Source organism: Diabrotica virgifera, chromosome 8, assembly GCF_917563875.1.
Source record: "Diabrotica virgifera virgifera chromosome 8, PGI_DIABVI_V3a".
Lineage (NCBI taxonomy): Eukaryota > Metazoa > Arthropoda > Insecta > Coleoptera > Chrysomelidae > Diabrotica > Diabrotica virgifera.
Window position 1 is genome coordinate 225,969,531 of NC_065450.1, and position 25,590 is coordinate 225,995,120.

The 25,590-nt window shown below is 33.5% G+C and overlaps 1 protein-coding gene across 1 annotated transcript; it reads left to right on the forward strand.

Annotated features, from left to right (window-relative positions):
- The first annotated feature begins 1,229 nt into the window (after positions 1–1,229).
- On the forward strand, positions 1,230–25,503 carry LOC114337200 (uncharacterized). The gene is made up of 4 exons (XM_028287611.2): positions 1,230–1,395; positions 4,867–5,002; positions 21,990–22,060; positions 25,230–25,503. Exons 2-4 carry the CDS (start codon positions 4,876–4,878, stop codon positions 25,374–25,376), a joined length of 345 nt encoding a protein of 114 aa, XP_028143412.1. The 5' UTR covers positions 1,230–1,395; positions 4,867–4,875; the 3' UTR covers positions 25,377–25,503.
- Positions 25,504–25,590: the final 87 nt, after the last annotated feature.

Consider the following 25,590-nt stretch of genomic DNA (forward strand, 5'->3'; position numbering starts at 1 on the left):
CTGCACAAAAGTATATGATCAATGTGTCCTGCCAGTGCCTACTTACGTATGGACCACAGACATGGACCTTCATAAAGTAAAATATGGAAAAGATGACCAAGACTCAAAGGGCAATGGAAAGGCAGATACTGGGTATCAAGCTAAGTGACAAAAAGGAGAATACACGGTTCAGAAATAAACCCAAAGTAAAAGACGTAAACCAACATGCAGCTACTCTCAAATGGAAATTTGCAGGACACAACAGCAGACAAAGATACGGATGATGGAATGAAGCGATAACCCACTAGAGACCTTGGGACCATAAAAGAGGAAAGGGCAAACCACAGATAAGATTGTCGGATGACCTAAAAAGATACGCAGGCACCAGATAGACAGGATTAGCACTTAACCGAGAAGAGTGGAAAAATAAGGGGGAGGCCTACGTTCAACTTTTTACAAATGAAGGACACTAAAGGCCTTAGAGGCCCATGGCTTTAAAAGTTTGTTCGTTCTTCATTTTCACTCTTCTTTAGTTACCTAGATCTTCTCTGGCTTGTTATGTGATTTTTCTCCATTCCTTCCTGTTATTCATTTTTCTTCTCTGGCCTTCTAACCCCATTTTTCAATATCTTTTTCGACCTCTTGCTTCCATCTATTTTTCGATCTTCCTTTTCTCTTTTTTTGAGACTATGGTGTAGTTTAGTGCCCTGTTTGGAGACCTCGCGTTCGGCATCCTTTCTATGTGACCTCGCCATCTAAGTATCTGTGCCTTTATCACTCCTATTATATTAGGTTGATTGTATAATTCCTTTAACTCAACATTTGATCTTCTTACCCATAAACCGTCCATTATTACTCCTCCATATATCTTCCTCAGGATTTTCCTTTCCCAGATCTCCAGTAAACTTTGTTCATTTTTTGTCATTGTCCATGTCTCACTGCAGTATGTTACTATTGGTCGTATAGTTGTTTTGTATAACTGTATTTTTACCTTTCTTGATAAAACTTGCTTTTCAACATTCCATTAAGCGCATGTCAATTTTATCATAAGCCTCTTTAATAATTTATCCAATAATTGATATTCTATTGACTAAAAACTAGTTCCAATGAAACAGAATCTAATCAACAATTTTAAGAATTCACATTCGTAAAATTCAGTATCTTAGGTACATTGCAGCTAATTCCAATAAACAACTTTGCAGATATAATCTACGAAAAGGATTAACCTGTCAAATTGTTTGTCTCTAATCTTAATTCTAAAAGAGATACCGAAATATATCTCTAGAATTAGTATTAGCTTAACCTCATATGAAACAAACAAAATTTGCTTAATCTTCAGTACGTTTCAGTCATTCTCAAGATAGTTTTTGACGACATAGTATTTCTTTATATTCATACAAAACTATTGATCACTAGGTAAGCAAATTAACAAAAAGCATTCATATTATAATATGTTATTTTAATAAATAAGAGAATTTTTAATTAATAGGTATATATTTAAATATATTATATTCTTAACAAACACAGGTGATCAAAATATTATATTTCCCATGAGAACTTTCTCTTTTTTGATAGTTTTTATAAAACAAATAAAAAAAATAATTTTTGATTAATTTAGTTTGTTCCGTATAGTTCCTCATTTTTATACCGGGTGTCCACTTATATTTTCCCCCATTTTAACTGCCAATAACTTCTAAACGGCTCAAGATAGGAATATGCGGTTTTCGCTGAAATGTTTTATTTTAGTAAAAGTTTTGTCTGAATGGATTCAATTTTTTATATCGCTTTCAAATACGAAAAGAAAAATGGCGGATTTTTGAAAAAAATGTTGCTGACTTTTTTTTAATGGAACACCCAGTATATTTTTTTGTAAATTGATAGAAAGGTCATTCACCTATCCAGCGATATAAAGTTTTTCAAAATCGGTTGTCAAAGCACTGAGTAATTAATTTTTAAATTGAGGGGTGCAACGTGGATATCACATATCTAAATAACATAACTGAGCAAAATGATATTATGTTATGTGATTTCCACATTGCATCTCTCATTTTAAAAATTATTTGCTCAGTCATTTGGCAACCGATTTTAAAAAATTTTATATCGCTGGATAGGTAAATGACCGTTTTTTCAAGATACAAAAAATATACTGGGTGTTTTAATAAAAAAAGTCAACAACGTTTTTTTTTTCAAAAATCCGCCATTTTTTATTTAAAAGCGATATAAAAAATGGTCACTTACCTAAAAACTTGAGAAAACCGTCATTTATCTATCCAGCGATATATTTTTTTTTAAATCGGTTGTCAAATGACTGAGCAATTAATTTTTAAAATGAGAGATGCAATGTGGAAATCACATAACTTGGTTAGTTATGTTATTTAGGTATGTGATATCCACGTTGCACCTCTCATTTTAAAAATTAATTACTCAGTGATTTGACAACCGATTTTGAAAAACTTTATATAGCTAGATAGGTGAATGACCTTTCTTTCAATTTACAAAAGAATATCCTGGGTGTTCCATTAAAAAAAAGTCAACAAAGTTTTTTTTAAAAATCCGCCATATTTTATTTCGTATTTGAAAGCGATATAAAAAATTTATCCATTTAGACAAAACTTTTGCTAAAATAAAACATTTCAGTGAAAACCGCATATTTTTATCTTGAGCCGTTTAGAAGTTATAGGCAGTTAAAATGGGGGAAAATATAAGTGGACACCCGGTATTTTTCATTTTCTAACCTCCATTTACTCCTGATGTTGTTCTGAAGCTATTTTCTTGTGGCATTTTTATAATCAACTATTTTCAACGGGAAATAAACCACAATTTTACCAAAAAATGATTTTATTAACGTTTCGACGCCCAAATCGGGTGTCGTTGTCAAAATACAAAATACTACTAAATTAAACAAAAATGTTGTTGCTAAGTAAAATATTCTTCTATTAATTTATTTAATGTGACTCATTTATATTGGAAATTCAGACATATATTATACATTTTAAAGAAGAAGACTTTAAAATGATATTGCCAATATTTATGAGTTGCGTTCCTGGGACGACTTTACTGAAAGATAGTTCATTCGATTATATGAAATCAACCCCAACTCAAGAATATCCGTCACAAAAAATCATAGCATGTGATCTGTCTTTAAAAAGAAAACTAAATGCAACGATGACAGTAAAATTCTCGCGTTAGAGATTTCATAGTAAATCACGAGGGAAAACCAGGAAAAAAACCTCGTGATACTATCCCGACATCGTAAGTATTTGGTCTTACATTTAATTTACTTTCAAAAAACTAATACCAAATTCTGACTTTAATATGTTTAAATTATAAATAATATTAATAATACATAGATATACAATAAGTAATACTAAAATATAAAATATGTACTAACTCGATATGTTATTGACTTACTAATTGTGGTATTTTCTTTCTATTGACTTAATCTTTCAGTATGGGTAACCACATCCTCCTGCATTCTACCGAGGAATTTGCGACACAATTGGTTTCATTTAGCATAATTAGAGCCGCTTCTTTGATTTTTCTCTTGAAAAATCTACTGTTCAGGACTATACTTGAATCTTCACTGAACTCTATGTTCATTATCCCATGCGTGTTGACATATTTGAGATCTATCAAATTCTCTATTTTTAATATAAGACTGATGTTCACTTATTCTAAGGTTTAATGGTCTTGATGTTTCACCTAAATAAAATTGTTCGCATTCACAAGGTATTTTATAAATGCAATTCTTTGTTCTTTTTTGTTTAAATGTTGAATTTATTTCCTATTGTTTCTCGGATAGTCCTTTTATATACGGTATTGATATTTTCCTCGTATTATTTCTTGTGAATGTTGTAGGATCCCGTTCTAAGTTGTTCTGTTCCATTCGATCCAATCTTGACAATTCCTTATTTATTAACGATAAAGGATAATCATTTTTTAATAAAACAGATGTTAACAATTGTTTCTCTTCTAAAAATGAATTTTCGTTAGAACAAGTAATTTTGCTTCTATCATATAAGGATTTAATGATTCCCTTTTTAACGTTGATGTGATTTAATTTGTAATTGAGATATATGTATTGGTTTTCTATAAACTTGAGTCTCATATCCACTATCCTTCTTTGAGACTAAAACATCGAGGAAAGGCAGGGTGTTATTGTATTCCTTTTCCATTGTAAATTTTATTGTCTCTTCTTGATCGTTTATAATATTCAGGAATGTATCCAACAATTCTGATCTATGAGGCCATATTGAAAACACATCATCTACATATCTCCACCATACTGTGGGTTTTAAATTTTGTTTAGAAATAATATTAGTTTCGAAATCCTCCATAAATATATTAGCCAATAATGGAGATAAAGAATAGTTTTGGATATTTCCATAGCACATGTCCACCCTTCTTTATTAGTTCTGCAGTTATTCCATCTGTGCCAGGTGCTTTGTTATTTTTTAGATGCTTTATGACGTTTATAGATTCTTCCAATGTTGGTTGCTCAACTAGTTGTTCTGCTGCGTGGTGAATTATTTCTTCATCTTGGTTTTGTTCTTTTTCTGGATTTAAGAGCTTTTGAAAATTATCCTTCCACCCTTTCACTATTATTTCCTCTTTCTTGCTAATAATTGTCCCATTTTGTCCTTGCAAACTGTTGTTCTTGTCATGTATCCTTGTGTGTATTGCTTGGTTTTCTTGTACAATTTTCTAGTCTCTCTTCTGTTATTATAATCCGTAATTTGTTGTATTTTTGTATTCAACAACTTCTCCAGTAGGTCACAAATTATAGTCAAACCACTATCATTTTCATAGTAAATCATACACTAAATCAATAACCAAACGTTTCTGCACTAATTAATCATATAAATTAATACTAGTAAACGTTTTCAGATAAAAAAAATGGGTCTAAAATCGCTACTTTTTATAATTTGTTTGGGAATCTGCATTGGTTTAAGTGTTGCTGAGAAGCTGAACTCATCAGACCAACAATATTTGGATGATCTCTTTAAAGATATACCCGATGGAGGTAAGTACTGATATGTTTAATATATTTTATTCTATTAAGATATTATATTGTCAACCAACGATCAGAACTACTACCGGAAATCACAATAGACGAAATAGACCAGGTCTAAAATAAAACTAGCTCTAAGAAAAACCAAGAATAACAAATCTCCAGGCGAAGATTGTGTAGTTACTGATGCAATCAAAATCGGGAGCACTTGCCTACTTAAGAAAATAAAAAACCTTTTTAACATGTACCTTTTGGACAAATACCCGACAAATGGCACAATTCTGAGGTAATTCTAATGTACAAAAAAAAGGAGATCCCCATGAATTAGAGAACTACAGACCTATAAGCCTTTTTATTCACCTATACAAACTCCTATCCAAACAAGAATAGTAACGAATCGTTTTGAGAAACAACTTGATTTCTACCAGCCAATAGAGCAAGCGTCGTCCATCAACTGTAAAACATATCCTGGCGCAGACTGTGGAATCGATCATCAACTCCTGATATTGAACGTTCGACTTCGTTTTAAAGTCCCCAAAAGAAGACCCCAGAGAAAAGTCATCTAAGTCCATCAAAAATCAATGACTTTCAACAAAACCTAGAAGATGCTCTTTCTTTAGACCAAGTAGATGGTGACCCTGAGAGCACTTGGATCTATCTCAAAGATAAGGTGATCGAGGCTGCAAAAGACTGTGAGGCAGCGGTTTCCGCAGGCCGTAAGCCATGGATATCCGATAATACGTGGACTGTGATTCAACGCAGAAAAGAACATAAAACTAGATACGGAACAAACGATGAATACACAGCGTTATCGAGAGAAATCAGAAAACAGTGCCGCAAAGATAAAGACTACATCTCTCAAATATGCAGAGAGATAGAGGAACATGGCTGTCGAAATGAACCGAGGGACTTATTCCAGAAGATCAAACTCCTTACCAGAGAATTTAAACCTCAAACGTGGTCTGTAATAGATAAGGAAGGTAATTTAAAGACCGATGCTGATGAAATATTGGAAACATGGCGAAACTACTGTGGCGAGCTATATAAAAATAACGAGGTATCAGCAGAAAATCAGTGGTCTTCTGACTACCCTAGAGAACCTACTGTCTTACTCGCTGAAGTCAAAGATGCAATTAAATCACTAAAGAGAAATAAATCCCCAGGCATTGATTCAATACCATGTGAAATACTACAGTTACTAGGTGACAAAGGATTACATATCATCCATTCTATCTGTGTCGCTGTTTGGAATTCAGGAAAATGGCCATCTGATTGGTGTACCTCAATTTATATCCCACTACACAAAAAAGGAACTACTACCAGATGTGAAAACTACCGCACACTGTCACTAATAACACATGCTAGTAAAATCTTGTTGCATATCATCAAAAACAGATTAAAAACCTATCTACATTACCAAATACCTCAGGAACAAGCGGGGTTTGTAAAGGGTAAAGGTACAAAGGAACAAATCCTGAACCTGAGAGAACTCATTGAAAAGTCTAGAGAATTTCAAGTACCTATGATTATATGATTCGTTGACTACCAAAAGGTATTTGATTGTGTAAGCGGGATAAATCTGTGGTCAATTTTAATAGAAATGGGCGCACCAATGCACCTGGTGACACTTATTAAAAATCTGTACCAGTCTAATATAGCGACAGTACGACTAGATCAGAAGTTCTCAAATCAATTCAAGACCGAGAGAGGTGTTAGACAAGGATTCGTGTTGGCACCTGACTTATTTAACATTTATGGTGAACATGTCATAAGGATGGTTTTAGAAGGATGGGCCGGTGGAGTAACAGTAGCTGGTAGGAAAATCTCCAATTTAAGATTTTCTGATGACACTACACTTATAGCAGCAAATGAGCAAGAAATGGTTGATTTTCTGCAAGAGTTGAGTACGAAAGCAATAATAAAGTTGTTCTGAAAATCAACAAAGCTAAGACAAAAATAATGGTGGTCGACAGATTTGACACTATTCAACTGACTAACATATTACAGGAATACCAGATAGTAAACACCTTTGTCTATCTCGGGTCTAGTATAACTAACGATGGTAACTGTGAAGCAGAAGTTCGGAGACGTATTGGTATGGCAAAAAATGCGATAAGTTGCCTAACTAAAGTTTGGAAAGACAGATCTATCTCTCAAAATATCAAGATGAGACTGGTGAATGCCCTTGTATTCTCAATATTTCTATACGGAGCAGAGACTTGGACTCTTCGCGCATGCGAGCGCCAAAAAATTGATGCCTTTGAGATATGGGGCTGGAGAAGAATGCTACGCATTCTTCTCCAGCTGGAATCCTCCATCCGTCTGACCAAATAAAGCATTCAGCTGGAAACTCATTCTGCGAAGTTTTTAGAGCAGCTGAAGATAGAGACCAATGGAGAAACATTGTTAGGAATATTGGAAGAAATCACGATCCTCAGTAATGGGGAAACGACAGGAGAGACAGAGACAGAGAGAGAGAGAGAGAGAGAGAGAGAGAGAGAGAGAGAGAGAGAGAGAGAGCGGGATTTCGTACCGGATTTGGAACAAATTATGATCACCTACAGAGCATTAAAACGATAATAGAAAAACTATCGAATACAATGGACCACTCGTTCTGGCTTTTGTAGACTTCCATTTCCATAAAGCCTTTGACACGGTAGAATTCAACAAAATCCTGGAAGCATTACAAGCATGCCGTATTGACTACCGATACACAAGATTAATTTACAATACATACAAGAACGCAACTATGTCGGTGAAACTACATAAAAACACGGATCATATCCCAATCAGCAGAGGAGTCCGACATTTGTCAGATTGTGATGTTTACCGCAGTACTAGAATATGCTTGTAAAAAGGATGAAGGTAGGAGAAAATAATATCGAAGACTCAGTACTAATAGGTCTGGATCCCAATTATGAAAAAAAGTTGATTAATAGTAAGCTGAAAATTTTTTAATAGCTTGAGGTATCTAACCCAACAAACTTTGATTTATGGGAACACTGGAACAGGGGAAGTTTTAATTGTGGAACAGGTTAAGAATTTGGAACGTCAGACTACAAAAACGTCCCATGTATTTTGTCGAACAGAATATCCAATTAATTTGTTACCCTTTCATTAAACTGTCCTGCAAAAATCAGACTGCCATTTATCACCAACTGGGCATTTTAATGAGTGGAACACGTCGAACATGTCAAATGACAGGAATTATGACAGGTGACAAATAGCAGTCTGATTTTTGCATTAGAGTTTAATGAAAGGGTAACAAATCAATTGGAAGTTCTGTCCGACAAAATACATGGGACTTTTTCGTGGTCTGACATTCCAAATTTTTAACCTGTTCCACAATTAAAACTTTCCCTGTTCCAGTGTTCCCATACATGAAAGTTTGTCCGACTAGACACCGTTAAGCGGTTAACAAATTTTCAGCTTGCTATTAATCAACTTTTTTTTCATACGCGTGATCCAGACCTATAAAATTAGATAACAAAATCCTCTTCCAATGCATTTTGCATGGTAAAATTGAAGAAAAAGTGCCCCAGGACGAAGAAGAATATCCTGGCTTGGTAACGTGAGAGCATGGTATAGAAAGACCTCAACACAATTACTCCGTATAGCAACCAACAAAATCATCATAGCCAGAATGATCGCCAACGTTCGGAATGGACAAACGCCCTAAGAAGAAGAAGAGTCAATAGTTTATTCACATTTTAGTATTTCCTTTTTTCTTTTGCGCTGAAGATTACTTTAAGAGTATATCAAGATTACAGACAGATTGCAAAATATTTTTGCAGACATGTTATTTTTAAATTAAATTATTAGGCAAACGTATTATGGGTATACATTTAAGTGATAAATAAGTATAAAAGTTTTCAAAAATATGTCAGCAATCAATCAATACTAGACCAGTGCAGATAGCTCTAAAATGGACCAAAAAAAATAAAAAATTAATAGCAGGATGAGACCAATTCCAAATGAAAGTACACATATTAGATAACATGTGGAACATTTTTCACCAAATCTGGATGAGTGGAACATGGGTTGGGGGAGCGGTTTTAGGGGTGAAAACGGTTAATTAGGATTTGCGGCAAAACGGCACATCCTATCGAAAAAAGTTAAATTGCAATGTTGTAGGCAATAAAAAGATCTACAAATTTTGTAGATAAACATCTTTCACATAACCTCAAAATATCCGAGAAAATTGGAAAATTCGATGTTTTTGATTTTAATTTTTTTTTCTCACTGAAAAAAAAAATTTTTTTACCAAATATGGTGGAAACTTACCTCTTTCTGTCCCAAATACTCTGTAATTTTTCTGTATAAAAATATTTTTTAAAACTCATGTTTTTTATGTTTAAGGGAAAATGTAAGCATTTTTTAAATTTAAAAATCTCCCGAAATTTTTTTAGCTTTTTTGAAGAAGTTGGCATTTTTTTTTGTTTATTGAAACCTCTATTTTCTGATGGTGTAAAAAATATATACGTTACTGTGGAAAATTTTGTCACAAAAGGCAAAAATAGGAAATTTATTTTCAACCTCTCACCATTTTCAGATTCTCAGACGTAATATAAGTGGCATAGCGAGCAGGAACCAACGAACCTCTGTTAAAAATTTACTACACTAATGCCGTTATCTGTGATTTTTAATTTTGTGAATAAATTATAGTTAAAAAAATAAAAAACACGCTTTTAAAGCACTAAAAATTTAAAAATAAAATATTACTAGCTTTAATTTTAAAAGTTATTTTTAAATTTTTAGTGCTTTAAAAGCGTGTTTTTTATTTTTTTTTAAACTTTATTTTTTTTTTAAAGTCGGCCTACTTACCTATAAGCTACATTTTTTTAAACTTTTTTCTCATGAACCAAATTAAAAGTCGCAACAACTTTTTTAACGAAAAAGTTTATTTAATACAAAAGAAAGTAATTATTATAATTTTAATGGCCAATTTTTCATCAATTAATTAAGTTTTTGCTTCTTTGATGGCATTTCTTTATCACATTCCGTAATGCTTATTACAGATTCTGCAGTTTCCTCTATGCAACTTTCCGCAGCTATGCAATTTACATTACGTCTGAGAATCTGAAAATGGTGAGGGGTTGAAATTAAATTTCCGATTTTTGCCTTTTGTGACAAAATTTTCCACAGTAACGTATATATTTTTTTACACCATCAGAAAATAGAGGTTTCAATAAACAAAAAAAATGCCAACTTCTTTAAAAAAGCTAAAAAAATTTCGGGAGATTTTTCAATTGAAAAAATGCTTACATTTTCCCTTAAACATAAAAAACAAGAGTTTTAAAAAATATTTTTATACAAAAAAATTACAGCGTGTTTGGGACATAAAGGGGTAAGTGTCCACCATATTTGGTAAAACAAAAAAATTTTTTTCAGTGAGAAAAATAAAATAAAATCAAAAACATCGAATTTTCCAATTTTCTCGGATATTTTGAGGTTATGTGAAAAATGCTCATTTACAAAAGTTGTAGACCTTCTTATATCCTACAAATTTGCGATTTAACTTTTTTCGAGAGGATGTGCCGTTTTGCCGCAAATCGTAATTAACCGTTTTCACCCCTAAAAGCTCTCCCCCAACCCATGTTCCCCTCATCCAGATTTGGTGAAAAATGTTCCACATGTTATCTAATATGTTTTTTTGTTATTTGCACTGGTCTATACACAATAATTTACCAGTAGAAAACAACTAGGTAATAAATAAATAATGACCTATGAGGTAAACAGATAATTAACTATGAGATTAAGGATCTTTAACTGGATTAACAGACGCAAATATTATTTTGAACAAATAAATTATTAAGAAAACACAAACAGTAAACAAATTAAACACCACACTATGCTTTTAGTAAAAGTAACACAATATCTGAAGAAATCAACAGATATATATAGGTGTATATCTGGAAAAAAAGAGCATATTAATTTAGATTAAAGAAATATTTAACATCAAACATAGTCACAATAAAAAATATGAAAAAAAAATTTTTAGGAAACGCTTTTCTTTAGTTACTAGTGACTAAAATTAAAAATATTATAAAAAAATCAACTAAAAAGCAAAAAATAAAAAAAAATTCAAACTCGAAGGGTTATTCGAAACAAATTGTTAGACAGATTAAATATACAAAAATCTCACACATTCGTTAAAAAATTGAAAAAATCTAACACATTCGTTAAAGAAAAGCGTGGGGCGAAAACCGTTTATTCGATGAAGACGCCCCACGCTTTTCTTTGACGAATGTGTTAGAGTTTTTCAATTTTTTAACGAATATGTGAGATTTTTGTATATTTAATCTGTCTAACAATTTGTTTCGAATAACCCTTCGAGTTTGAATTTTTTTTATTTTTTTGCTTTTTAGTTGATTTTTTTTATATATTTAATTTTAGTCACTAGTAACTAAAGAAAAGCGTTTCCTAAAAATTTTTTTTCATATTTTTTATTATTTTTAAATTATGATATTTTGGCATATTATATCTCATATAAGTGACATCCATCTGGGCGTGATGACGTAATCGATGATTTTTTTAAATGATATAATTATTCTCTCCCTATTATAGGGGTCGTGTGCTAGCTCATTTGAAAGGTCATTAAATTCTCTATTCAGTAATATAAACATTTACATACTTATTTATACAGGGTGTCAGAAATATTATTTTAAATTAAAGGACATCGCACACATCTTATGGAAAATATAATGTCACTCAAATTCAATAAAATTTATACGAATAGATTCGTTTTAAATTAACGGTCAAATCTTATCATTGCGCCAACTCCATATTTTCAATAATAAGCGCAGAAATTGATATAAATAAATCTGAAATCAAATGGATACGTACATAAGTTAGAGAGAGAAAAAATATTTTATAATACCCAAATTGTCGGTACTCCATAAATCAGCGGATTAGTTTTACTAATCCGCTTAGGCCCAGCGGGGGCCCAGCGGGGTTTAAGCTCTTTTGAATAGCACCCAGAGCAATAGTAATTGTAACTGACACTTTTACTGACTAAAAAATTTGATTTCGATAAACTTTAATTGCAATTTGCGCCGTAATTAATCATAATTAAGAGTTGCCGCAATGATAAGATTTGACCGTTAATTTAAAACGAATCTATTCGTATAAATTTTATTGAATTTGAGTGACATTATATTTTCCATAAGATGTGTGCGATGTCCTTTGGCAAAAAAAAGAAAAATGTGTGTAACTTATTAAATTTAAATTAAAATACATTTTACTGCTGTCAGAAATCAGACAAAAATGTTTATATCACAAATAATCATTGCTTTTCGCGTAAATTAAATGTTAAAATTTCCAAGAGGTAGGTGGCTGGCGGAAGCTGGCTTGAATATTTAATTTAATCGAAAAGCAATGTTTATTTCTGAAATACACATTTTTTTCTGTTTACGGGCAACTGTAAAATGTATTCTGAGTTAAATAAATTACATGCATTCTTCTTTTTTGTCAAATAATTTAATTAAAAAATTGTTTTTGGACACCCTGTACAAATAATTATATCTCACAATAAAACACTGAAAAACGTTTGTTTTTCTATACTTCCACAAAATTTATTACAACTATGTTATTACTACAGCTGTTTCGGCAAAATGCCTTTCTCAAGTGATATATTTTACAATGTGTTTGCCTTTTTAAGTCTTTAACTGAAGAGGTTGAGGAGTGGGGAGCTGTTTGTCTCGAGTTGGTCATTCAGAATTATATCTGTATTTTCCAATTTATTAATTTCCATTGATTCTAAAAGTGATAGCTTAAGGCCTTTATTTTGAATATGTAGAATTTGAAACTCTTCATTGAAAGAATGATTATGATCTAGAAGGTAAAGTGCGTATGTAGAAGTGTCTGTTTTTCTATTGTTGAAAGCCCTTTTGTGTTCTGCTATCCGTTTGTCAAAAGTTCTGCCAGTTTGACCGATGTAAGTTTTCGGACCGTCACCACAAGTTAGTTTGTACACACCACTCTGTAGTTGCTTTCTCTTTCGGCTTTTATTGTGTGGTAAGAGAAAGCAACTACAGAGTGGTGTGTACAAACTAACTTGTGGTGACGGTCCGAAAACTTACATCGGTCAAACTGGCAGAACTTTTGACAAACGGATAGCAGAACACAAAAGGGCTTTCAACAATAGAAAAACAGACACTTCTACATACGCACTTCACCTTCTAGATCATAATCATTCTTTCAATGAAGAGTTTCAAATTCTACATATTCAAAATAAAGGCCTTAAGCTATCACTTTTAGAATCAATGGAAATTAATAAATTGAAAAATACAGATATAATTCTGAATGACCAACTCGAGACAAACAGCTCCCCACTCCTCAACCTCTTCAGTTAAAGACTTAAAAAGGCAAACACATTGTAAAATATATCACTTGAGAAAGGCATTTTGCCGAAACAGCTGTAGTAATAACATAGTTGTAATAAATTTTGTGGAAGTATAGAAAAACAAACGTTTTGCAGTGTTTTATTGTGAGATAAAATGAACTTTCATCAAGTAACGGTCTAATCCATCAATTAAATAATTATATAAATTTTTATATTACTGAATAAAGAATTGAATGACCTTTCAAATGAGCTATCGCATGTCCCCTATTCTCATTTAAAAAAATCATCGATTACGTCATCGCGCCCAGAAGGATGACGTCACTAGTATGACATATATACCAAAATATCGTAATTTAAAAATAAAATCGACCTCTTTCGGGATTTTTCCTTAACCTTGGATTGCTACACTTATTTTCTAAACTCAATCTGCTACATCGAGGTACAGTGGTACCCCAAATGAAATCGACCTAAAATATTTATATATGTATGTTTTAAGAACTTATGACAAAAACAATCTTAAGGTAACATGCTAAGAATTTATTTTGTATAAAAAATATTTTATTATATTATTATTCACAAGTGTATTTTCATATTTTCTACACTTACTACTGCAAATTGGTGTAACTTACAAACAAGGTTGGGGTACAAGTGTACCCCAGGTAGCATTCCAGGGTTCAAGTCGCCTTTTTACGAAATAACGAATTTATTCATTTCACTTGCATCGTACTGTATAAACAAATATATGAGTGTTCAAAATTTAAAACTTTATTGTTTATTTATGACGCATAACGTAAACAATTAACGTAAAAAGTGAAATTATGTATAGGTTATATCATTAGCTACCATCCGTAAAAGTTTCAAGTTTCTACATTGTAAAAAACAAGAGAATTTAGGCCTTTTTCCATTAAAATCGTTTTTTTTTTTATTTAAACAATTAATAAACATAAACAAAAATTTTTTGTTGTCTATTCGTGTATTGTCACCGCGAATGCATATGTCTGCAAATTTTCATTTATTTGAATGGAAGAAAAGGTAGTCAAATTAACATCCAAAGATTTGACGCAATCTATTGAACTAAATAAAAGCGTTTAAAAAGAACGAAAATATTGATATACAGAACTCTTATCAAGCTTGTCCTACGCGTCAGAAACGTGGACGATGACAAAAAGCAATGAAGAACGTTTAGGCTGTTTTGAACATAAAATCCTCAGACATATTTATAAAGGCGTGTAGGAAAACGCATTATGGCGTAGACGCTATAATTTTGAACTTTACCACCTTTATAGTGAATCTAGTATTAGTAGGTCCATCCAAATAAACAGGCAGCGGTGGTAGGGCCACTTAGAGAGAATGAACGAGATGGGGCCATCAAAACACATTTATAACCAAAGACCGGATCTCTCTCTTGTCCTTTCTCCATTACTGAGGATCGTGATTTCTTCCAATATTCCTAACAATGTTTCTCCATTGGTCTCATTAGTTCAATGAGTTTCCAGCTGAATTCTTTATTTGGTCGGACCATCTACTTGGTGATCGACCTCTTGATGTTCTCCCCGGAACGTTTCCAGAAACAATTAATCTCTCCAAACTGTCGTCACCTCTGCGAACCACGTGACCAAAGAATTGCAGTATTCGTTGCAGACATATTGTGGACAGCCTTTTTTAATCTTGAGTTGGTTTAGAATGGAAACGTTTGTCCTATGAGCTGTCCAAGGTATGCGCAGCATTCTTCTCCAACACCACATCTCAAAGGCATCAATTTTTTGGCGCTCTCATGCGCGAAGAGTCCAAGTCTCTGCTCCGTATAGAAATATTGAGAATACAAGGGCATTCACCAGCCTCATCTTGATATTTTGAGAGATAGATCTGTCTTTTCAAACTTTAGTTAGGCGACTCATCGCATTTTTTTGCCATACCAATACGTCTCCGAACTTCTGCTTCACAGTTACCATCTTTAGTTATACTAGACCCGAGATAGACAAAGGTGTTTACTATCTGGTATTCTTCTAACATGTTAGTCAGTTGAATAGTGTTGAATCTGTCGACCACCATTATTTTTGTCTTAGCTTTACTGATTGTTAGACCAACTTTATTGCTTTCGTACTTAATTCCTCGCAGGAGATCAAACATTTCTTGCTTATTTGCTGCTTTAAGTGTAGTGTCATCATCAAATCTTAAATTAGAGATTTTTCTACCAGCTACTCTTACTCCACCGGCCCATCCTTCTAAAACCATCCTCATGACATGTTCACCATAAATGTTTAATAAGTCAGGTGACAACACGCATCCTTGTCTAACACCTCTCTCGGTCTTGAATTGGTTTGAGAACTTATAATCTAGTCGTACTGTTGCTATATTGGACTGGTACAGATTTTTAATATAAGTGTCACCAGGTGCATTGGTGCGCCCATTTCTATTAAAATTGACCACAGATTTATCCAGCTTACACAATCAAATGCCTTTTGGTAGTCCACGAAGCATATAATCATAAGTACTTGAAATTCTCTAGACTTTTCAATGAGTTGTCTCAGGTTCAGGATTTGTTCCTTTGTACCTTTACCCTTTACAAACCCCCGCTTGTTCCTGAGGTATTTGGTAATGTAGATAGGTTTTTAATCGATGATGCGTAACAAGATTTTACTAGCCTGTGTTATTAGTGACAGTGTGCGGTAGTTTTCACATCTGGTAGTAGTTCGTTTTTTGTGTAGCGGGATATAAATTGAGGTACACCAATCAGATGGCCGTTTTCCTGAATTCCAAACAGCGACACAGATAGAATGGATGATATGTAATCCTTTGTCTCCTAGTATTTCACATGGTATTGAATCAATGCCTGGGGATTTATTTCTCTTTAGTGATTTATTTGCATCTTTGACTTCAGCGACTAAGAGAGTAGGTTCTCTAGGGTAGTCAGAGGGCCACTGATTTTCTGCTGATACCTCGTTATTTTTATACAGCTCGCCACAGTAGCTTCACCATGTTTCCAATATTTCGTCAGTATCGGTCTTTAGATTACCTTCCTTATCTATTACAGACCACGTTTGAGGTTTAAATTCTCTGGTAAGGAGTTTGATCTTCTGGAATAGATCCCTCGGTTCATTTCGACAGCCATGTTCCTCTAGCTCTCTGCATATTTGAGAGATGTAATCAGCTTTGTCTTTGCGGCACTGTTTTCTGATTTCTTTCGATAACGCTTCGAAATCTATAATTTTAAGCTTTATCGCCTTTACTGTGAATCTAGTATTAGTAAGTCCATCCAAATAAACAGGCAGCGGTGGTCGGGCCACTTAGAGAGAATGAACGAGATGGGGCCATCAAAACACATTTATAACCAAAGACCGGATGGAGTGAGGAAAAGGCACAGGCTTAGAGTACGATTTAAGGACCAGGTGGAAGACGACTTGCGAATGTTAAGAGTACGAAATTTGAAAACCAAGGCGAAGGATAGGAAGGAATGGAAGCCGATTCTGGAACAGGACAAGACTCACCAGGGGTTGTAGAGCCAATGATGATGATGATGATGATAATTTTAGTATGCAATTTCCGCGTAAACCTCGCTATACTTTTATGACCACATTGGACTTAAATTCGATTCCGTCACTCATTTTTTCGTCGTTTATGTTTTAAATGATTACCTTATCCACCCAACTCAAAGAACTAAAGTTTAGTTTCATTTATTCACACTTTTTCATTGACATTTTTTAAGACTTCAACCTAACTTTATCAACACAAAAAAAGTATGTACCTACTACGTACGTAGTATGGGCCATTCCACGAACATACGCCTGTTTTGGATTACTTCGACAACGAATATTTTACTGTGCAACATAAGAAGTACGAAAGTAAATGGCGCTAATAATTACTCCAATAAACAACAATGTAATTTGCAATTTACTTTCGTTCTTTTTATTTTGCACAGTAAAACATTCGTTGTCGAAGTAATCCAAAACAGGCGTATGTTCGTGGAATAGGGTATATTTATAATAGGCCAGGAACCGAAGCTGATCACCTCGCAATTTTTACAGAATGGATCGATTTGCTTGAAAATTTGAGAATAAGTAGTGGATAGTGCAAAGATCAAAATCTATATGATCCCGAAAGGCGCTTTTACCATGGGAGTGGTTGCCACCCCATCTCGGGGGGTGGAAAGTATTTATTATATTTTGACCACAAAGGTTGATAAAAACATTCATTCTAAGCAAAAAATGTTTTATACATTTTTTTTAAAAAATTAATAGTTTTCGATTTATTCGCTATCGAAAGTGTTAGTTTTGTATAGAAAAAATCAATGTTTTTCGATATACTCATTTACGATTCACTCAATTTTTATCGTAGAAAAATTTTTTCAAACCAAGTTCTTGGGAATTAAATAACCTACAATTTTATATTAAAACATTTTTTCGTATCTCTGATGCTAATCTTTCTATTCTGAAGATGATGGCATTTTTTACCAAACTACAAAAATTCGTTATTCGCTTTTAACTCCAGTTTCTTTAAAAACTAATCATTCTAAGCCAGTCAAACTTCTAGAATATGTTAATAGTACATAAATAAATAAGAATGAATAAGACCAATGACTAAAAACACCGCCAACTTACATTATTATGCTTCCAATTGGATTTCTCCTTTTTTTTAATTTTTTATCTTAGAAAGTTTGGTAAAAAATAATTTTGTAGATTTTTACAAGATATTTAAGCTTATTAATATTAAATCTTTTTAAAATCCTCAGTCGCAAAAAGAGGTGACTTTGAAAGCGTTGGTAAAGGTGGCTTTTGCATGTTATTACAAGTTTTAATTGTCAATAGCTCCCTCAATTTTTTCCGTAAAAAAATTTTTTTCAAATGAGATTCTTGAGAATTAAATAAGATAAGTACAAATTCATATTTAAATATTTATTCGAGTCTCTGATGCTAATCTTGCTATTCTGAAGAAAAGGCCATTTTTTTTCCAAACTACAAAAATTCGTTATTCGCTTTTAACTCCATTTTTTTAAAAACTAATCATTCTAAACCGGTCAAACTTCTAGTACCTATTAATAATAGCTAAATAAAAAAGACCAAATAAGGTTAATGACTAATTTTAATTAGGACGGTGATTAGGCGGTTGTTTGCGATCACTTTTTCGCTGAAAAAAATGGGGATCGACATTCTTTTCATTATGTCACTTAATTTTTGAGCTTAAGGTTTTTTTTATTTCTGGAGATAGATATTTTTAAGTACTTTAACCCGGCATTGGTCGCTAGGTAGATTGTTACGCGAGTGGTCGCACGTGAGATTTTCTCTCACATATCCAAATTTTGCATTTGTTTACAAAATAAAATTTTTAAAACAGCTTTTAAACTTTTTTTATTAACTAATAATAAGAAAAAAATAATATAACATAATATAGATAATAATATAATAAAATAAAAAGAAATAATCGGAATTAAACCAATATTAATAAATCTCCGTATCTTGATAATTTACGGCACAGCACACAAATATAACAAGAATGCTCTGGAGAAATTGATTGATGACAATAATTACAATTTTTTTTACATTATTAAATTTCAGGTTTTAAGTGCCAAAATAAAATTAATTTTTGTGTACAGTTCGTAACGCGGGTGGTCGCTCGCTGACTCAACAATTGGGTGATATTAGGTCAACTGAGTCACTATCTAAGCGGACGAGTCTATTATATTGTCGAGGGAGGATAGTTAGGAGACTAGAAAGAACTACAGAGCGTATAATTTCCCAGAAAAGAAATTCTGCGCAATTTTCTGAAACCGTGAGAGAAAATCTCATATAGCGACCACTGGCGGGTTAAATTAGTTTGAACAAGCTGTCCTCGAAAAATTCATAGTTTTCCTATCTTTTGACTTTGAATCTACAATATTTAGCATTTGGCGAAGAGGAGCCAACATATAATAAAATATAGCTCGATTACTGTTGGTCTTAAAGATAATTTAAAAAAACGGTTTTGTTTATTTTTTCAAAAAGGTACATTTTTGTTAAATTAAAGTTGTTTTGATAAAACGAAAACTTTTGGAGTTATTAGCAAAAGAAACTTATTAAAAGCATTGATTTTTTCGATATAAAACTAACACTTTCGATAGCGAATAAATCGAAAACTATCAATTTTATCAAAAAAATGTATAGAACGTTTTTTGCTTAGAATGAACGTCTTTACCAACTTTTGTGATTAAAATATAATAAAAGATTTCCACCCCCGAGATGGGGTGGCAACCACCCCCATGGCAAAAGCGCCTTTCGGCATTATATATATTTTGATCCTTGTACTATCGACTACATATTCTCAAATTTTCAAGCAAATCGATCCAAATCTGTAAAAATTGCGAGGTTTTGTCCTATTTTAAGCTTTATTACTTGGACTATGTATAAGTACTTAGCCTACAACAGAAAAACGAACATTTTTGGAAAAGTGGTGATTTATTTCTGAACATAGTCTCCTTTTAGCTTGACAAACTTGACGCAGCGATGTCTCAACTTCTTTAACTCGTCTGAAAATTTCGTTTTCTCGAGGTCTGCAAAGTAGGCTTCCATGGCGGCGATTAACTCCACATTCGTTTTAAATTTCTACCCAGCAAGTGACTTTTCAAGTTTAGAAACCAAAAGAAGTCACACAGGGCCAAATCTGGAGAATACGTTGGATGGGACAGCAGTTTGTAGTCCAGTTCGACCAATTTCGGCATGCCGACGGCGGAGGTGTGAGCCTGTGCGTTGCCATGGTGGAAGAGCGTTTTCTCTTCGCCAATTGGGGCTGTTTTTCTGCAATTTGACGTCGAATCGGTCCAATAATTCGGTATAATAAAGCCTTGTGATCGTTTGGTCCTTTTCCAGAAAGTTCATGTAAATCATCCCAGAAAACAGTGGCCATAACCTTTGCAGCCGATAGCACAGTGTTGGCCTTCTTCGGAAGATGTTCGCAGGATGAGGTCAATTGTTTTGCTTTCCTTGGTCTCTGATGTGTACCAGTGCATCCATGTTTCGTCAACGGTTATGAAATAATATAGAAACTCCTTCGCACTACGCTTAAACAGTCTCAAACACTACTCTATAGTGGTTTCATGGATGCGCTTGTTGTCATGAGTGAGCAAATGTGGCACTCATCGCGTCACAGCTTTCTCATGCCCAAAATTTCACGAAGAATATGACCCACACGATCTTTTGATATGCTTATTGTCTCCGCTATCTCGCGCATCTTTAGTTGGTGGTCTGTCAATACGAGATCGTGGATTTTTTTCACGTTATCCTTCGTGGTAGCCGTCTTCGGGGCATCTGGTCATGACTTATCAAAAACCAACGTGCTACCCTGTTATACCTTGTTAAACCAATTTTTGACGTTCGCCATCGAAGAAGAAGAGTCACCGTACACAGATTCAAGCGCTCTTTGATTTCACTGCCCGATTTCCCTTTCAACCGACCGCTATTGCTCTTTTTTTATTTTTCTAAAATCCTCAAACACGCTCACTTTCACACGCTGTGAAAACAGAACTACTAGTTCGATTCCGCTGAGATTTTGACATAGGCCGTCAAAAAGAATGCATTATATAATAATAGACTTACCTATTTTGCGATAGTGGCGCTCTCGAGCGGAGAAACTAATTACTTATCGGTCTACCCACGTATCTAAGCGCAAAACTTAAGCAATAGAATGCTAAGTTTTATTTCGGGGCTGCTTTCTGAGTACCCGTTTAATCGCCTTAGCTCCGTGTCTGTAGAACGGTATACTTCATACTTCTAAAAGATTTTAGTTGCTGCATGTCGTTTTCGTGGTAACCTGTCTTTATCGGACGTTATGAAATCACTCCAGAATATAATGCGGACGCTTAAACAAATGTAATTATTGTAAAGTATAATTCAGTTAGGTAAATATATCTTAATATACCTAATGAGCTCGTTTTGTTGGGGCTGAGATAAGTACAGACAAGAAGAGTATGCTTAGAGGTTATTCAAAAGCATACATCCCGAGATGATATAAAAATAGTGATCTATTATATCAGAATTTTCTTGAAACTGCAGATTAAGAGATTGAAGATTAATTTACTCATAGTCTGAATGCAGCATGACAGCAAAAATAAACTGAGAGACTTTATGGAAAATTTATAAAATTCATGAAAGATAAGATACACTCCAATCTACTGTCATAATTATTTTTTGTATAAAATTCCTAGAGCTTTCCTAGGTGTGTCAAATGTTTTATTAATCCTATAGATACGATACATATCTTAAAAATCATGCATCTTTTTTTAATCATATTTAGCTAATCTCATTATATCATATTTTACAACTGTAATCTGTCTTTGAATTATGCATTAGAAATTATTAAACTTTTTATACATTCTCAAAAATGTGTATCATCAAGATAGTAATTCAATAAAATGGGTTTTGTGCGAAATGTTTTAATCAATGACTTGATTAATCCAGTATATCAAAAATTATTATCTAGGTATTGCCATTTACCAAAAGCAAATTCCACATGACCGAAGAAAGAAAAAAACAAACAACATAAAATATCATAAAGCACTCCGTGAAATCAAAGAAAACGGCATTACCAGTACTGAAAGATGTTACCAGTAATAACATGCCAAAACTGATAAGTTAACAGTATATCAGTTTTGTTTTTGTCATGAATAAATCTTGTTTTTTGTTTCAGATAGAAAACGTGTCCTTTACCACCATCTGTTTTTGGGATACCTGAAGAAGAATCCACAGCTAAATCCAACTGTAAGTATACTCAATATGTAAACTTTTTAACGCGGAGGAAAGGGGGGTATTTAAAATGTAGCGTATGACCTATATCGTAATATGTACCATAAAATCAGTGAAAACATACCCAGGAGCAGATAAACAACGCAAACATAACCCACTAATCACTAAAATCACACTTAAGCTTAAACATAGGTATTATAAAACTCAATAGTACCCCAAAACTAGAAGCTAAAAAACTAAAGGAGGATGGTGTAAAAGAGAAACTTCATCAAAAAACATCTAAAGCCTTGATCAATTAGACACAAACACCTATGAGATCAAAAACAATGGGAAACACTAAAAAACTCGTTCCATGCAAAGATATGTTAAAAGAGCTGGTAAGAAAGAAAGATAATTGGATAACCGACGAGATACTAGACATATGGACCAATGGAAATAAGCCAAGAACAAACACAGTTACACATAAAAAATTATTAAGAATAAAATCATAAAAAAGACAAGAGGGACAAAACAAACTAATTTGGGGAAAAATGTAAAGAGACAGCAGATCTTCAAAATCAAATACGATCTATTTAATCTACATAAAAAGGTTAAAGAAATAGCAGGATTGCAATAAAGAAAGCACAACCAGAGGCGGCTCTAGCGCATGTAGCGCCCGTGTGCAGTCGATGCTCTGGCGCCCTTTGGTAGACGCGCAGTCAAAATGGAATAGCCGAATAGGTACCTACCTATTCCTAGTACTGGTACATAGGGTATTAGAGGGTATTAGGTACACTTATATTGTAAACAAAAATCCAGATGTAAATAGTCCAATATTAAATGATGTCGGGAGCCAATAGGTATTTACGGCGTCAGAACAACCTACCCAAAAGAGCCCCTTTAGACTTTTTATCGGCAGATAGTTTGCCTTCAAACTAATTTGTCGGCCAGATATCGGCCGACAGTTTAATCATTGTTGAGCTAACTAGAACTTGCGCACACACGACGATTGTTTATCGGTCGATAGTTCAATTCTCTCCTAGTTTTGGTATCCAATACTTGTGCAGTGCGAATATTTTTTAAATATTTTGCTAAAAAATGGCATCGTCTAATTCACAAACGTTAATTGTAGAAACCTGCATGGCCCAATTAGCATGACTAGTTCATTGAAGGTGACTAAGATCATCCAATAAAAGGCGAAAAACTTTTTTGGGTAATCAAGTAATTTAGAATACATTGTGTAGAATTTTCCACTAAATAATCTATCACTGAGAATTCATCATCAGCATCATCAACAGCTATTTCATCCATCGCCAGAAGGAAGCCTTCCTTAGGTGTATCCATTCATTTTAGTTTGTTGTTTTTTGCATCCATTCGTGACCAGCCATTCACTTGATGTCATCAGTCCATCTTGTTTGAGGTCTGCCTCTACTTATTTTGCTAGTCCTTGGTCGTCATTTAAGAATTTGCTTCGTCCAACAGTTGTTTTCTATTCTTCCTATGTGTCCTGTCCAGTTCCATTTTAACATGACAATCTTCTGGATCACGTCTGTTACTTTTAACCGTCACGGCGTCTTATTTCTTTTACTGTAAATTATGATGCACTCAATACTATCGGAATCTCTTCTTGGATTTCCTCCTCCGTTATATGAGAGCGATAATAACATGTCTGGATAATTTTTTCATTGTGCGACTACTAACTTCAACAGTCAAATAAGAACTTTAGTACTAAATCGTTCGAGAATAGTCGGTCGGCTGTTGATAGTGTGCGCCTTCTTCACCAACCCGACTGTTTAGTTGGCTCAGTATGCGCACTAACAGCCCATCCCGACTAAACTATCTGCCGATAAAAAGTCTGCAGTATGCGGGGCTCCACTTACTGCAGTGTTTTATCCTTCCAGTGTTTTAATTTTTGAAGGAACGAAAAAGTGTCATTATTTCGCTTTAAAAGTTCGAAGCGTTCGTTAAATTTAGTAATTGCGGTATCTAATAGGTAATAGTAAAAGTTTACTTTAAAATGTATTTTCGCGTCAGCTACTGATTCATCTTCCGCCTCCTATTTAAAAATTTTTCATATTTTATGTTGAAATAAAGTAAAGGACCCGCTCTTTGGTGCTCGGCGCCCCTAACATCCCGGCGCCCGTGTGCACCGCACACCCTGCACAATAGGTAAAGCCGCCTCTGAGCACAACAAACCCTTTTAGATAAAGCAATACATACCGTTAGAAGAACAAGAAGCAAGTAATTATAAAGGATGGGATACTAGGTATGCGTAGTAAAAAACACACGAAACAGATGAAGCTCTGGTCAACCCAACGAATGGTTGACCTCAACATTTATTTTTGTCCCAATAAACAAAAACGCTAGAGAATTCATCCACCACCGCACCATAAGTCTGATATCTTACCCACTTAAAATGTTCTTAAACATAATTCCCAGACAAATTTAGCACAAACTTGAACTTGAAATGGACATTGAAAAAACCAAATTTGGATTCTTAGAGGCCTAGTTATCCGAAAAGCCCTCTTTACATTCAGTGTACCAATGCAGAGATGCTTAGATGTTAACCAAAATATATACGTCTGTTTCATACATTAAAACAAGACTTTTGATAAAGTGCGTCATGATGAATATGTCCTCAAAACAAAACAAATAAACTGCAATGACTATCGAATTATAACGAATCTACATTATAAGCAACGGGCACATGCGCATTAATAAACACACTTTAGAAGAGTTCAAAATTAAAACAGTGGTACGACATGAATGTGTATGGTCGCCACTACTTTTCAGAACTGAGGAAATTATGAAACCTCTCTCTAGGGAGAAACAGCTGGAAAAAAGGTCAATGGAATAGAAATTAACAGCATTAGATATGCGCACGATGGTGTCATAATGGCGGACAACCTCCAAAGGCTACTGAACAAGATATTTGAGCATGGGGAGCAATATGAAGAAGAAACCAACGTAACTGATTTTCAATATGAATAATAAACTTTTCCAATGATTGCTGATGTGTTTGCCTTGAAACCATTTTTACTTCGTTCCGAATTTTCCTGTTTATTTCTTTGTTTTCGTCTGTCTTATCTTGCTAGTACTTGTGGTACATCTTGGTTTGTAATATTTATTAAAAATTATTCTTTAACTTTCACAGTTATATTATTATAATTTTTTTTGTATGCTTACTATAATGTTTATTTTTCAGGATTACAATTTGGATGATAAGGATGCAGAAAAGCTGTACGACATATTTATAACAAAATTCAAAACAAATTCTCTAATGTCGGATCCAATCTGCTTCTCTAATGGAGAATGTATAGATCCTTCTGATTCCGGCTTGTATCCCAGCTAAACGTCAGATATATTTGTATAGTTAGATATAGGTATAGATAAATCGTTAGATATTAGATTTAAAAACTTTATTCATTTATACACATATTATGTTATAGTAGCTTTAAATAAATCCATGGTGTATTGTTTTTTCTGTGTTTATTATGAATTAGTTTTATAAAACTCAAAAGATACGTTGTGATAAAAAGTTCTAAAGAAATGATTTTTTGGATGTG

What these genes read in the sequence shown, in the direction of transcription:
- LOC114337200 (XM_028287611.2), top strand. Translation starts at nt 4,876, where the DNA reads ATGGGTCTAAAATCGCTACTTTTTATAATTTGTTTGGGAATCTGCATT. An exon ending in TAAAGATATACCCGATGGAG is followed by an intron (nt 5,003 to 21,989) that starts GTAAGTACTGAT and finishes TTTTTGTTTCAG; the next exon opens with ATAGAAAACGTGTCCTTTAC. An exon ending in ATCCACAGCTAAATCCAACT is followed by an intron (nt 22,061 to 25,229) that starts GTAAGTATACTC and finishes TTTATTTTTCAG; the next exon opens with GATTACAATTTGGATGATAA.